This window comes from Aptenodytes forsteri, unplaced genomic scaffold (genome assembly GCF_000699145.1).
Source record: "Aptenodytes forsteri isolate BGI_AS27 unplaced genomic scaffold, ASM69914v1 Scaffold342, whole genome shotgun sequence".
Taxonomy (NCBI): Eukaryota; Metazoa; Chordata; class Aves; order Sphenisciformes; family Spheniscidae; genus Aptenodytes; species Aptenodytes forsteri.
In genome coordinates this window covers 1,915,619-1,931,651 of record NW_008795853.1, presented here as the reverse complement: position 1 = coordinate 1,931,651, position 16,033 = coordinate 1,915,619, and the positions used below count along the sequence as shown (strand labels likewise).

The following is a 16,033-nucleotide window of genomic DNA, read 5'->3' as shown; positions in this document are numbered from 1 at the left end:
CTCCTCATAGGACATTCCTTCCAGCCCTTTCACCAGCTTTGTTGCCCACCTCTGGACACATTCAAGGACCTTCACTTCCTTCTTAAATTGTGGGGCCCAGAACTGCACACAGTATTCAAGGTGAGGCCGTACCAACGCTGAATACAGTGGGATAATCACCTCTTTTGACTGACTGGTTATACTGTGTTTGAGGCACCCCAGGATGCGGTTTGCTCTCTTGGCTGCCAGGGCACACTGCTGACTCATATTGAGCCTGCTGTCGACCAGCACCCCCAGATCCCTTTCTGCAGGGCTGCTCTCCAGCCACTCCTCTCCCAATTTATACTTGTGCCCAGCGTTACTCCATCCCAGGTGCAGAAACGGGCACTTGGACTTGTTAAATTTCACGTCATTAGTGACTGCCCAATGCTCCAATCAATCTAGATCCCTCTGCAAGGCCTCTCGTCCCTCAAAAGAGTCGACGGCACCTCCCAGTTTGGTATCATCAGCAAACTTGCTAATGGTGCATTCAACTCCTGCATCCAGATCGTTGACAAATATATTGAACAGAACTGGCCCTAGGACTGAGACCTAAGGAACACCGCTGGTGACTGGTCACCAGGCAGATGTAGCCCCATTCACTACAACCCTTTGAACCCTGCCCTTCAGCCAGTTCTTCACCCAGCGCACTGCGTACCTGCTCATCTCACAGTTGGGCAACTTGTCCAGAAGGATGCTGTGAGGAACAGTATCCAAAGCCTTACTAAAATCCAGAAAGACTACATCCACCTCCGTGCCTTCATCCACTAGGCGGGTGACCTTATCATAGAAGGATATCAAATTAGTTGGACAGGACTTTCCCTTTGTGAACCCATGTTGACTGTGCCTGATGATTGCATTATTCTTTAAATGCCTTTCAATAGTACCCAGTATGATCTTCTCCATAATTTTTCCAGGAAATGAGGTTAGACTAACAGGTCTGTAGTTCCCTGGGTCTTCCCTCACGCCCTTTTTGTAGATTGGAATAACAGTGGCTAGCTTCCAGTCAGCAGGGACCTCCCCAGACTCCCAAGACCTTTGGCAGATGATTGAGCGGGGTCCTGCCGTAATATCCGCTAGCTCCTTCAGTACCCTGGGATGAATCCCATCAGGCCCCAGGGACTTGTGAACATTCAGCTGATACAGCCGGTCCCTTACAGTTTCAGTGTCCACAAATGGAAAGTCACTGTTCCCACACCTGTGGTCCTCCGACTCAGGGGACCAGGCAGCCCAAGGTCTATCAGTATTATTAAAGACTGAGGCAAAAAAAGCATTGAATGCCTCCGCTTTTTCTTCATCCCTATTAGTCAGGTGACAGTCTTCAACAAGTAGCAATCCAATGTTTTCTTCAGACCTCCTTTTGCTATTGACATACTTAGAAAAGCCTTTCTTGTTGTCTGACACAACACTGGCCAGTTTCAACTCTAATTGAGCTTCGGCCTTTCGTGTCTTCTCCCTGCACATATGAACCACAGCTCTGTAATCTTCCTGCGAAGCCTGACCTCACTTCCAGAGATCACACAATTTCTTTTTCCTCTTCAGCTCCACGAGGAGTTCCCTGTTCAGCCAAGCTGGTCTTCCGCCCCGCTTGCTTGACTTACAACACAGTGGGATTGCCTGCTCCTGTGCTTCTAAAAGGTGGTTCTTAAAAACCGACCAGCACTTGTGGACTCCTAAGCCCTCAAAAGCAGATTCCCAGGGTACTCTGCTAAATAGCCCCCTGAATAGCTTAAAGTTTGCTTTCTTGAAATCCAGGGTAGCAACTCTGCTGTCCTTTTTTCTCATTACACCAAAAATTTTAAACTCAACCATTTCATGATCACCGTGGCCAAGCCAGCCCCCTACCATCACATCTCCCACGACACATTTGCAGTCTGGAGGTTCCCTGGTTATATTTCTTCTTGCAATGGGAAGAAGCAGCAATGAAAGCATACAGTACAGCTTAGCTTCAAAAAGCTGCATGTCTTTTGTTTGCCTGCCCTTCTTCACACCAGCTGCTCCCCTCACTCACGCAACTGCTATCCTCATGTCCACCAGATCACATGGTGAGTGAGCATCAAACCAATTCCTGCCCTTTCATAAAGCCCTCGGACTCGCTGGGACTTGGTGCAGGTCCACAGAGGCTGCTTGAACAGAGTGGCCTGCAGAAATGGGGCCTTACCTGGAAGCAGCTGAAAAGGCAGGCGGTATGCACTACCATCAAACAGCCACGTTAACATGAGAAGTAACATACTATGCACATGTTGTTTTAAGAGGTTTGGGGATCAGAAGTTTAAATCATATTGTCATAATCACATTGCACTGGGTGTCAGGCATATAAATAAAATGTGTGCAAGACCCTGCCTTAGCACAAACCGGAGCCAGAATTATTTCTACTAATTGAGACCCTGGCTCAATATGTAAATCAAGATCTAAAATTGAAACAAAGCCATACACGGAAACAAAGTATAAGGATGTGTGTAAGGATGCCTAAACTCCACCCTGAAGTGATACTTGAAAATAAGGAAGTTCATGTCAAGGTTCATGATTAAACATATTTTACCAGGTTTTACATTCCAAGCCTCATTTTCATTATGTCAGATTAAGACTGTTAAGGTATTTTACTCATATTAATCCAGACTCTTACAGGTCTGGATTAATTTCAAAGCTCAACTGAATCTCCCAGGTTTCTGAAAAGAAACATCATGCCTTTCACAGGCAGCAGGGGTGGAACCTGCACTTTGAGAGAATAGCTCAGAGCAAAACTGAAAGCACAATAAATCACCGATACAGGAAAAGATAAATGCAAGTACTAGTAAAGAACAGCAAATCAAGGTTAAAATAATGAATTATTTGCCATTTAAGTTTGGGATAATTTGCTCAAAATACATACAGGTAAAGGTAACGAACAGTTTTAAGAACTAAACACAGACATCTTTTTTCAAGTACTTTTCAGATATTTCTTCTCTTTGTGGTGTTTCCCTCTTACTTCCACTGCTGGAAAGTGCCAGTAAACTTCCACAGATTTAGTAATGGAATTTAGGAAGGGGTAGGGTAGGAGGGACTTTAGCACGGATGATATTTTGCATAATCAGTTGCTGCATTTGCCAATATTCCCATGCAATTATCTCACATTCACAGCATATAACAAAAACCCACCATACAATGAAAAACAGTCATACAGATTCAAGGCTGAGACAATTAAAAACATGAGAATAAATCAGAAACCAATAAAGTTCAAATGCATCCAGCTTCATTCTGTCTTTCTACAAATGAAGACAAAATAATACTGTCTTAATCAGTAGTAATCACAGCTTATATGATTTCACATCATCAGATTCCAATGTGTATGGGATATTACCTATGTTTCAGTGACTTCTTAAAATGAATTATGAGAGAGAAAGAAACATTCCCCTTGTGGTTCCTACCTAGAAATGCCGCCATGTTCATGACTTGGCTAAACACGCAGCTTGCAGGAGGTGCGTCACCTGCAATACTTGGAAATATAAAGTGTATCATTGTAACTCTAAGATGGCAAAGAGACATAAATAACAACTATTAATCAGAACAGTAATTGGAAGAAAATCATTCACTTACCTTATATAAGGTGGTCTTTTGGAACCAGGTTTCCTAAGAGACATAAATGCATAGGAACAAAGATTCAAGATTTTCTTTCCCATTTAGCTTTCATTGTTCTATTATTTTAAAGAAACAAGTGACTGAACGTAAAGCCCACAACCAGCTCTTACCTATCTGGTACATTTAGTGGGAGAATTTTGTTATCTTCCACTGCTATAAAGTACCTGTCAAAAAAAAGAAAAAAGAAAAAGATGAAAACCGTGTAAAACCTCATCCTGGCTTCAATTCCAAATATCACTCAAACAACACATTAAGTGTCTCAAAGCCCACTGGCAGGATCCGCTGGAGGCAGCCTGTGTTTCTCTCTTCTCAAGCAGCCAGTTTTGCTCACTTCCCAGCCTAACTATGTGCCTTCCTTTGTGTTGCATCTGTTTTACATGGTCAGGTAGACAAACAGGGTCACTGAACTGAGCTGCCTTAAAAATAACCAACCAGGGGAGTATTTTCATTTTTAATATGAATCATTTCATTCATCTGGTTTACCATGGTCCGCCGTCCACAAAAGCTGTTTTAATACAAACAGAGGGGATGGGACAAGAAGAACAACAAGCAATAGGGGTCAGACAAATGGCTTAAGCTGCCCCTGCTGCTGAAAAACAACGTCCACAGACCATGGCCAAAACCATATCCTACAATATAACTGCTTCTTAGGCTGAGCATAGCTGCTGATGGCACATTTATCGCTCCCAAATTCATGCTGCAGTCGTCTGCCTGCATGATTGGAGGAAGCCCAGCTCAGGGAAATGCATGTCTCGCGTGCACTTTGGTAAGAAGTGTTAGTGATAAAGTGAGGTGTGAGCATTAGGCTGCTGGCAGGTTGTCAGTGCGGTGCTGGATGCTGCGGATTTTGAGTTTGCACCCCAAAGCAGGGCCTTAAGTGCTTCTCCAAGAGCTCTGCTGAGTCATTCAGAGAAAACGTGATGCATTTTTGTCTGTCTCTTTTCAGGCAGCTCCCAGTAACATGTGCCAGGAAGAAGGCAAGGTCAGAAACTTGGCCTGGGGAGCACAGAAACTCAGGGATAAAAATGTGATCCTCCAAGCCATGAACTGACATGGACTGGCCCCTGCCCCTATCACGTGCCTTCCCAGCCCCCAGCCAGTAACTCAAGGATAGAGCATCCCCAAAAGACTCTCCGTACTGAGATACAGCCCGCACCACAGCAGTATTTTCAACTGCCCCAGCCTAACTTGCTCTCCCAAATAACCAGCAGGAGATAACTTACACTATCCATAATCCAGCTGATGTAAACAGGGTAAACACAAGAGGTAAAAACATCCACACGCTGCATTTCTTCCCATCCATACCTGCTAGAAACAAAGAACAAAGTAAAAACAAAAGAAAGAGGGCAGAGGTACCCACTCACCTCTGCCCCCCTCTTTTGAAAGCATGAAGAGCATCCACACAGCAGGTGCCAAAGCATCCCAAGATCAAACTCCTGATGGCCAGACAGCAGGTGCTGCAAACCTTTCATACTGTCATTACTGGCATAAGGGGTTAAGCTACTGCACACAGGCAGCATCATCAGCACTGTGCATAAAAACCAAGGCACAAAGAGTGGTGGAGGGGGAGACTTTTCAGACACACCTACAGCATTTGAGTGGTTTTCAAAGTATTTTTCTTATGCATTTTGCACAAGGTGACACCACAAGACCCACAGCCCTAATTCCCTGCTACTTCCCATAGGCACAAGGCAAGGCAGCCTTCTTCCCAGGATCATTACCAATTCCACACACGCTGCCTCAGCAAAGCCTGCAGCATGAAGGGAGAAGGATGCACGTGCTGTCTCCTCACCTCCACAAAGCACACAACCAGCTCCCATCCTGGCCGCAGCAATCAGCTAAAAATAGCATTTGGCCACACCCAGAGCAGTGCCAAGCTTGAGTGCCAGCACCCAGAGTACTGTCAGGACGAGGAGTTACAAACAGGATCAGCTCTTGACATGTAGACACTGTGAAATCCTGCACGGGGCATAAGGATGCTCCGTACACCACCTCCTGAGAAAGCATTTGTCCTCCAAGCAAGATCATGCTGGATGAGCATCTGAGATGCCGGGGCTGTTCCTGTAACACGTGCAATTCAGAAACGCTGCTATGTTGCTGTGCTACAGACACAGAGTCCTATGTCTCCCTGTGAGTCCTTTGACAACAGATCAAATATTTCCTCATGCTCTGTCCTCCTCCATGAATGTTCCTCCAGGCACCGGCACAGCCAAGAGACACAGAGTGAACAATGTGAGGCTCACGGCTCCAGTGCCTGTTTTACTTTCACCAGGGCAGCAGCACCTGCACCCCTGCGCTCTGCCTCCTCCTCCCTCCTATAGCCTGCTGCAGGGCAGGCATTTCATGGGATCACTGAGGTCCCCACGGGACAGCAAGGCACCCTGGGGTGCCAGGGCAGCTCGGACATGATGGCCTTTCACTAGAGCCTGCTTGTGTTTGCAGCTCAGTTACCTCATCCAGGTCCTTAAAGCAATGACTCTTCCCTTTGCTCCAGAGAAGAAAGTGCCCACGTTGTCGTCCTCCTCCTCTCAGCTCCCCTGGCCTTCCTACATCTGCAGCACAGGAGCCATGGTCTTTCTGGGCCTGCTCTCTCCCCCCTGTGAGGACCCGCAGAAGAGAGTAAGCACCCTCACCGTGGAACAGCCAGCCCCACAGCTCACCACTCCCACAAGACAGCCCCGGGCTCCAAAGGCAACGCTGGCTGGACACTGCTTGGGGCCCCCACACCAACTCCTGCCCTGCCCCACGGCAGCAGAGGCTGAAGGAGTTGAGATGAGGCTCCCCAGACCCTGCAGAAGGCAGCCTCACGCTTGCCCCTACAGGTCAGCTGTCCTGTGTTCCCTGCACATCCCCTGGCAGGAGTACAAAACAACACCCTTGCAGTACCCCGAGCCACATCACACTTGCACAAAACCACAAGGCCACGACTTGGTGCTGTCTGTACAGATAGCCTTGAGTGAGGCTGAATTGCAAACCGTAAAAGACAGAAAAGCAATCAGATAAGGTCTCTTCCCTGACCTGGGAGCAGAGAGAACTGCAGACAGGGAGCATGAAACGATGCAAGTATTAAGTACATCAATTTAAAAGGCAGTCAGCTCCAGCGCGTATAGAGATCTTTAGTATGGTGTAACAGATCAGAAGAAATTATCAATGAGGGTGGACTAGATTTCCCCACCCATTTCATCTCTATTCCTCTCCTCCTGCACAGGAGACACAAAGTGTTTCATAGCTCTGTTCCCCGCACAGCCCCTGCTGTAGCAATTGCAACTATTCCGTGACGCGCTGCCCTTGCCTTTTCCTCCTGCAGCCCATCAACATGCAGCAGCATCCCTTAGCTGGTGTTGGCCATTGCTCTGGTACCGGGAGACCCATACCAGCAATGTCAAGGACCACTTCCAGGTGGCAGCTGCCTCACCTGCAGCAGGGATGCGTCCCTGCCAGACCCTGGCAGCACAGTGCCCAAGTGCTGGCGCCCCGCACAAGGAAGCCATAGCTGTAGCCGAGTTTTCTGCTCCTGTCTTGGCTGAAGGGGAGCAGGCAGATAATGTCACCTCCTGTCACAGCCCGTGATTCCTCTGCAAGGTAATTACTGCTAATGCAGTGCTCGACTCTCCTTTTTTCTCTGGTGGTGGCTAGACTAAGCCAAGGTAACACAATTCTTTCAGTTCAGGGGATGACAGATCTTATTATTTATCCTTCCCCTTTGGAAAGGTACAAAGGATTCATTTACGCAATAAAAGCAAATCCTAGCCATAACACTTGTCTTCATTAACAGGTTGCCACAGCTCCTCTGCCTCCCAGCATGCCTCCCAGCCAAGAAATAGCAGCCTTCGCAAGCTATTTCAGCATTGTCTGTCATGCAGAGACGGAGGTGGCAAAGGGCTTTTCCCCCAGGCAGAGCAGCGAGGCAGCGCAAAGGGATGGGGACTCCACGCCAGGATGAGGTGGGGAAATGCGAAAATGCTGTCCAGATAACCATTACTCTGTGCTGAGCTCTGCAATGGAGCGGGGGCAGGACTGGTGCCCAACCTCATCGAAGTCAGTGCAACACGGCTACAGATTTGCTCCCTTGGAAAACAGCCCTGTGTTTAATATTCACTGTGCCATACAGAGTCCCCCTTCTATTGACCACTAACAGAAAATGACATATGAAATCACTGCATATTAAATGAATGACTAGCGCAGAGTGCAGCATCCCGATGGGATGCCAGGTCCACAGTTCAGAGAAACACGTTCATTTCAGCCAGTTAAAAAGAAACACTTAGAGAACATACCCCCCGCACACCTCCCATCACGGCCGGTTGGGTTTGCACCAAGGAGGAAGGACAGCACTCCCAGGGAGTACAACAATGACCTGCGTGGGGCCAGGTCTTCACCAGAGCTCAGTGCAGCCAGGGGTTGACCTTTTGGAAAATAAGCACTCCACATCAGGCTGGCCGGCCTCACAGGGTGCCGAGCTCTGTGCAAGCTCGCCTCTCATGGCAGGCAGCAAGAATTGACCAGGAAAGGATGTTGCCGCTATGCACCCTCCTCTGACAGGCTCCACACCGAGGACAGCATGAGCTGGCACACTCTTGGAAGGAGAGCAGGGGGGCAATGGCTGGACCAGTGGTGTTGCTGGCCCCTGCCAGCCCACACAGGAGGAGCAAGACACCTGCATCTGATGGATGAAATACCAAAAGCAGGAAAGAATGGTCCCTTTCCCCCATGTCCCCAAATGGCAACACCTTTTAACGCTGTCCATTGGCACATCCCACACATGCTTGAAGATGTTTCAACACCCCCATGTGGGCAGAGGATGGTTTAAAACCAGGACTCAGCTCCTGCACATTTCTCATTTACTCCCTGCTGTGTTATTTGGGTGCCAGGAACAAAATTACATGTAACCTCACTTCCTTCCAAAGGAGGAACCCCAAGCATGTGCCAAACCTGCCTAGCTTTGCACTAGTGTTCAGCAGATACCATTCTCAGCAGTTGCCTTTGGGTTAACCTGTCCTCTTCAGGGATGGCCCCGATGTTCGTGTCTTCAAGCTGAGAGACCTCTGTGCACGTTAAGACCAGCACCTCTAACAGCAGCCAGGAACAAGAGAATGAGGAACCCAAATGACAGTCTCCCCTGCAGCACCACAGCAGTTTAGCCAAAATAAAATGCCAAGAGCAACAGGAAAAATAACCTAAATTCTCCATGGGAAATGTAGAAACAATTTCTTTGACAGCTAATTGCTCCACAGGGATAACATAAAGCCAACCTTCCTCTCTGCAGCTCTGTTCTGCATTGCTGCCATGACCAGTGATGCCAAATCTGAGCAGTCAACTCCAGCTGGTGACAACAGCCATCTCCGCTGGCCCATGTTTTCCCAAATAAACACACTGCGTCCAGGAGGCAGTTGGTAATTGCATACATCCATTTGTCTTCCATTTTTAAGGCTTGCACAGGAAGGCCTTCAGTGACAGAAAGCCCTTGTGGTGCAATGGTGCACCACAATACACAATAAAAACCTGTTTTCAGCTTTGCAGCTGACCCCAGCCGGAGTCAGCCCACTTTCCCAAAAGCACACGCTGTGGTTTTCCAGTCCCTCTTGACTCACAGTCTCACACCAGCATTGCAAAAACCCCATCAAGGTGCACTCCTGCTGCCAGCTATCACGGGTCAGGGTGCAGAACTACAAAGGGTTTCACATTAGCACTGCCACAGGGTGTGTCTTGAGAATTTCTCTCAGTGCAGGCTTACTCCCTTATCTCCACTCCCATTTTTATGTCTAAATCTGCTCAGACTGTCAGCTGTTTGCTCTGCTTTTATTACCATTGCCCCACTACACCCCCTCAACCAATTAAGCTCCCATTCCTCTAATGTACACGTTTCAATTACAGCAGGCAGCTCACCAAACATACTGCTGCTTGCTCAAGGTTCGTTTAATGTGGGCATCGTAATTTCATCTGCCGAGCAAAGTAACAGGCTCTTCCTGAAGTTGCTTTCGCCAGAGAACATGAATGTAAGGAAGGACAAAATTACCACGTTAACAGAGTTGTACGTCTTTTTTTAAGACTAGAGCATGCAAATGCATTTCAAGGGCCCATACACAAGCTGCATAATAAGCCAGAGCAACGCTCCTGCATTTCACAGCGCTAGGCCATTGAGTCATTTCAGAGAATAGGTACAGAGCCAGAAGCACTGGGAGAAGGAGGATGCTGTTCAAAACATATGGCAAGTCATAAAGAATTGTTGCCAGTCAGCAACAATCAAAGGGGAACAAACATAATTTGTCTTTTGGGAGAGCCCACTTCAGCTCTCTGTTGCTTTTAAAAGCAAAAATAACCACAGTCACTTGATACCTAATCACTGTAACCGAGTGGATACAAACCAGCATATTACATAACCTGCCGCCCACAAGCCACAAATGCCAATATAACAAAGCAGAGCGTTTTCAGGTTTATCTCAAGGTTCCCAGCCTGAGTGCACAATGAGAGAGATAAGGGATGCCAGAGACTTGTAAATACATAACAAAATAGTGGGGTAACAGGAAGATAAGTGATCCCCTCCATCAGCAGGGTATAGTGCTCTGCTTGCTCTGGGTACCCACCTACCATCTCAAGGGTGTACAGAAATGCCATTTTCATTTATTTATGTAAGAGAGGAATGGGAAAAGGTAGAGACACCTCCGGGTTGCACATGGGGGAAGCAGGAGATGCTTCAGTAATCCTGCAACAATGTTGAGAGGCAATGCTTTCACCCACAGAAACATCCGTACATATTTCTTGTCTCATTTCAAACACTGTAAATGCATTCAGCATGCTAATGAAATGCTCTGGCCAACACAAACCTAATGGAGATGGGCAAAGCACACCAAAGGAATGAAACCTTCTAGTCACCAAAAAATGGGGGCAGAAAAGGCTGTATTAACATCCACTTGGCCACACCATCCCTTCAAGTTTCCCCGGGAAGCTGTCTCCTGGAGTTGTGTAAAATTAATTTGTTATCAATTCTGTAAAAATATATATATTCAGCCTTTCCTGAGTGCCTTGGTAAGAAGACCATGCGACTGACAGCATGACCTACCCAGAGATACTCCTGCAGCACCGCTGGGTCTTGAGGCCAGCATCAACCCTCTGCACCCTACTGTCCTTCAAAGAGTGCCGTTGGTATGCTGCTTCCTGCTGCCACACAACCTTTGCCCTCAATCACACATGAGTACTTACAGGCCATTGAGGAACTGGTGTTGAGCTGCTGTGTTACAGCCAGAGATGTCGACTGTAAACTCTTCTGGGCTGAGTTTGCCTTTCTTGCATTTGGCGTTGTACAAACCAGGCACGTCCTGCTTCAAGACCAGGCTCCTGGATGTTATAAAAGAAAAATGAATGCAGTTTGCCACCTTAGGACCAAAGGGGTGTTTTGCAGGCTTTGACAGTGCTGTGCTCTGACCCATGCACCTACATTGGCCTGCACTGACTTCCATGAGGTCCCACTCGTACCATTAGCAGGGCTTGGGCAGTCGTGGCCCTCAGCCTGCAATAGGCAAAGAAGGCAGAGGCAGGAGCTGGGTAAGGCAGAAGGTACACATCCAGTTCAGACAGAAAGAGCTGGGTCAGCAGGCAGTGAAACCAGCTGGGAGCAGCCAGGGCTTAGAGCAAGACTCACAGCAAGCTGAGGAGCACTGCATTTTGCAGGTGCTGTGTGTTTGTTTGTCCCAAGGACCCCATTCTGCTTGGGAGCACCCACTGCAGGATTCAGCCCTCCTGGCTCCTCGTGACCTCAGGAACTGTGCGAGCCAGGCAGCAACCAGCCCCCAGCGAGTCCTTGCAGTGTGAGCGTGTTGGACTGACCACATCCCAGGGCAGACGCCTTACTGCCTCTCCAAGAGCAGAGATGCTCAAGACTGGGGCCACTTTAGCCAGACCTCTCCTCAGATGCAAGGGAAGTTTCTAGCAGAGAGTCTCAACACAGACCCAACCCCACAGTCCCACACCATCGCCACAAGGGCATATTTTCCCCTTGCACGATTAGCCAACCCTTTGGTCTGGGATGCTTGCGAAAACGACACTTATCCCAAAGTCCCAGCCAAACCCCAAAGTAAAGAGTTGCTGGAAAATGAGGAGGGCTATTTATGTCCTCATAAAATAAAAGACGGCAAAGCTCTCCCAGTTTCAGCTATGCTGTGAGGAAAGAGTCTCTGAAACCATCTCCTTGCTCTGCAAGTAATACACAAATGCAGGCTGATGTTGTGGCAAAGCCCAGAAAGTCTGAGGCATCGTGCAGACAGGCTGTCCAGTGATCATCCTCCACCTTAACCACCCCAATCTAATGACCACTGCCTGAACCAGCAACAAGCAGAATGGGTGTTTCGCCCCGTAACAGTGATCTTGACGGTGTATTAATAGATTGATAGAGGTCTGCTGAGGTGTTTTATTTGCTTCTCAGTTCCAAAAACACAAATGCCTTCAAGCATTTCCAATGTGCATGGGCAAGCAAAGCGAAGACACACATTACAACAGAAGGGGGTAGGAAGCCTGCCCGAAAGGTTTGTCCCGTTTTCGGGAAAACAATGTAAGTGTTGGTAGTAGCAAAGAACATGCAACAGGGAGGCAAAACCTGGCGAAGAAAGAGACAGATATGTCATGTCAACTTACAGATAGCTTTGAAGGTAAGGAAAGACAGACTAAGCCAGAAGAGCAGACTTTGCAGAGCAGTTATTCCTGGTTATACTGTCTCCTCCTGTAGTTTATGGATGAGACAGTGCATGCCCTGGAAGGCCAGAACAGTTCCAGGCTTCCCTCCCCTTGCTACTCTGTCACTGTTTTTTCCCCCAATAAACACAAAACATACACTCAAGCTACAGAGCTTCCCATGCAGTGTAAGCAGGGCTTTTCCCGCCTGTTCACCTTGTCTTTCACCTCTTGTCCCTTCTACCCCTCTTTTATCCACTGTTTGGAAGCACAAGCTCCTTTCTTCACTGCACTTTGTAGCTCTACGCTTTTGAAGAGATGTCCACTGTCCCCAAAGCAGCATTTCCTTTGGTTACACCAGTGGGGACCACCAGCAGAAGCGTAAATACCAAGCAGTCTGCACTTGTCAGCCATGGAGAAAACACCCAAGGCCTGTGAGCTTTTAGGGAGTGTGGCATAGCACACCGAACTTTCTCAGGACAGTTTTCCCTCACCAAACTCTTCAGCCTGAGGACTCATGCCTCCTCCACTACTCACATGGCAAACTGAGGTCCTCTTCCCCTCGCATTAGCCACGAAAGCCCCAGGGAAGCAGCAGTGAGATGATGGGCCGGAGGGTGAGCTACGAGCAATGGACATGCAGTACCCATGACTTGGCTTTTGTCATTACTCTAAGGTAGCCCTCTTGGGCATAGAGACTGTCAAGGGTACAAACTACCATGTCAGTCTTTCAGCTCCATTTAGATCTGTGGAAATCATTTGTCCTGAGACAAGTACAAGGTAAGCAATCACATGTAGGCATTTCTGTTGTGTTCATCACTGCCTTGCCAGCATTCCTTATTTGAAGGAATTAGTTATGTTTATTTACCAATCTCCCAGGCTGCTGCAACTATAAATTGCTGCTTGCAGGGTGCTCAGGTGAGCTACAGGAGGAAGGTGCCACACAGCATTTCACTTCACGCAAACCTGTTGCAAACACAACAGATAGAGAGGACCAGGGAACAGCCTCCACCTGTTAAACAGGGGCCAAGCCTGCAAGCCTGCTGTGACCAGCCTCTTCATCACATCCAGAGGGCTTAAAACTTCTGCTGTCTTTTGAAGTATTTTCAGAGACAGATTTTCCTGTAGCGCAAGAGACCACATTAAACCACCTCTAAGAGCATTCAGCTGTGCCAAAACCACACTGGGGAGGTGACACCACACTGTCAGGTGCTCCGTGACAAAGCTGTGGTCATCTCCAGTGGCTTGGCCAGGCAAAGTCTACTCCTGCAGTCCTGTGGTGCCAAAACTGACGGGCCAATGGCTCTTTTGGCTCAGGCAGCCACCACTACTAATCCCAGCGGTTCCTCACGGGGAGCAGAAAATAAGACAGGGAGGGCAGAAGTTCTCTCACCGACTACCTGGATCTGCCCCAGCTCAGGAAATCGAGAGGAGGACGCTGGGCACTCCCCCCACCATTGCAGCAGACCGGCCCAAGTCCCCCAGGCTTTTCCTCCCTTCCCACTTCTCCCCACGGGAGAGGCAGCCGGGACCTCTCCTAATGGCACCAGGGACCACCTCGGCCTCCCCTCCCACCAGACTTGCTGAACATGCTGCCTATTCCACAGGGGAGCACAGCTCAGCAGCTCCTGGGTGCTGTGGAGAAGGCCTCTGCTTTTCTGTGTGGCGGGCAGGGTGGAAAGTGGGCTTCCCTCCTATCTTGCACATGGGACCAGCCCTCCCCGAGGGAGCCAGGTCTGCATGCCTGCCAAAGGCAAACACTTCTTGACTGAGCAAACAGCACTTTAGCAGGCACCTCTCCCTTGTAGGCACAACCATCCAGAGGCAACCTCAGCATTAAAAATTGGGATTAAACCCCATGCAAGGTAATCTATAGTTGTTTTAACAGTTCCTTTCATGGCTTTTGAAGCTTCATCAGTCTTCTTTTCCTCTCCTCCCTCCTCCCATTCACTCCATCCTTCTCTCTCTACCTGTTCCCTATGCGCTTTGCTTCCCTTTCACCCCTCTCATCCCACCTTCATCCCTGCACCTCAGGTGACTGCTGCTGCAACCTGCAGGGACCCAAGGGGAAGGGAGCCAGGCACCTACAGACCTTTGCAAGTCTTCTTGAGACAGCAAAAAATATCATTATTCCCATTTTAGACAACGGGGCCAGTGAGTTGCTCACCGAGAGGTCACACGGGAAATCGGTGGCACAGAGGAGTGTGCATTCAGAGTCCTGGTCCAAGCCCTCTACCGCAGCAGCAGCCGCCTCATCTGCCAGCCATCCCTCTTCATGGTTTATTCCTCCCAATATATTGCTTAGGATCATCTCTCTCGTTTCCCACAGACCTTTCTCTGCTTCTTCGCTCCCACTTATCCTGCAATCAGAGCTCATTGTTTCAGTTTGGACCGCAGGATCAGGACCTTAAAGTGTCTCTGTTGGGCCAAACCGCAATCTTGCAATCTCAGGCTGCCCGGAAATGGCTGGGGGAGGAGAGAAAACCGTGGACACATTTCTTCCAAGAAAAAACAATTGAAAATGTTGGTGTTCATACAAGTACATATCCCTGCTCTGCATCTGAAAAGCAAACATTGCATCACAAAGAATCTGAAAAGGAGAAATGAAACAACTGCACTGACTTCCACCACCCAGGCTCAGAAAATGCTGACAGCTGGGCACGAAGAACAGCACAAGAAAATAATTTGACTTTTAATAGTACAACAGTGAAAACAGGAGCCAGATGTTTGTCAAGCAAATATGAGTCCCCATTATTTACCCTGTTACCCAAAGGCAGAAAGTCAGCAAGAATCAAGTCCCCTTCTTTTAGGCAGTTTTATCCATTTGAGCAAGACACAACAGGCAGTCAGTGTGTTGGGATATACCTTTCACACACTTCCCTCCTCCATACTGAGTTGCTATTCATAATTAACCATACATGTGTACGTTGCTATGGTGTAAGGATTACGTGAATGTTGATCAGACAATCCTTAAGGTCACTTTCCCGAGAAGCTTTGTTTAAAAGAAAAAAAAAACCTCAAAGGCAGAAGGGAAGATTAGCTCAGAATTTCTCCAACCTTTAGCGCCCGAGGGCTCTGAATCAAAGGTCTGGCACAAGCATGCTGCTGTAAGAAAAAGCTAAGACTGAGATCTCAAGGTACCCCATCATCACCCTGGGGCATTAGCACCCAGCATCGGCTTGTCTCTTTGTATCACTCAGAAGCAGGATCTCGCCCCTCCTTCCCTGAGGGACCACAGCAGAGCCAAATGGCCTTTCTCGAAACCTCTTCCCCTCCCAGGAATTTAATGGGACACAGCCTGTATGTCAGGCATTCCGACAGGATCTGGGGAAGGCAGGACTTGTCCCACCCCACAGCCTCAACCCAGGTGAGTTTCTCCACAGACCCCTGTGCGAAGAGGTCCTGGCAGCAGGCTGGCAGATGGCCCTGCCAAGCTCTATCATCATCACATCCCTCAACCCCGAAAGGATGCCACAGAGGGGCTCATGGGTAAGAAGGATGCCGAAATCATGACCTAGGGGAAGATCTCTTCCATAGCTGGGTCCTTCAGGCCCTGGGTCAAGCGGCTCTAGTCGTCTTAGCTACCCTGTGTCTACCTGCCGTAAATCAGCAAGCTCCAGGACAGACAGCACTGAGATTTCGGCTCCTCCCGAGCGCTGCAGCACCTGCGGTGCCCCACGCCGGACCAGCCCCTGCTGCCAGTCCTTCGGGGCGGAGAGCGCTCGCCATCCGCAGCC

General features: G+C 48.6%; 1 protein-coding gene across 1 annotated transcript in view; it reads right to left on the bottom strand.

Moving 5' to 3' along the window:
• TMEM150C (transmembrane protein 150C) overlaps positions 1-10,971 on the bottom strand; it is an 18,494-nt gene extending 7,523 nt beyond the window's left edge. Inside the window, exons 1-5 of the mRNA XM_019473226.1 lie at positions 10,834-10,971; positions 4,860-4,944; positions 3,747-3,800; positions 3,595-3,627; positions 3,426-3,493 (exon numbers count right to left, since the gene is read on the bottom strand). Of these exons, the coding sequence (XP_019328771.1) occupies positions 3,426-3,493; positions 3,595-3,627; positions 3,747-3,800; positions 4,860-4,944; positions 10,834-10,840 (247 nt within the window). The 5' untranslated portion in view covers positions 10,841-10,971. The remainder of the gene's footprint in view (positions 1-3,425; positions 3,494-3,594; positions 3,628-3,746; positions 3,801-4,859; positions 4,945-10,833) is intronic.
• Positions 10,972-16,033: the final 5,062 nt, after the last annotated feature.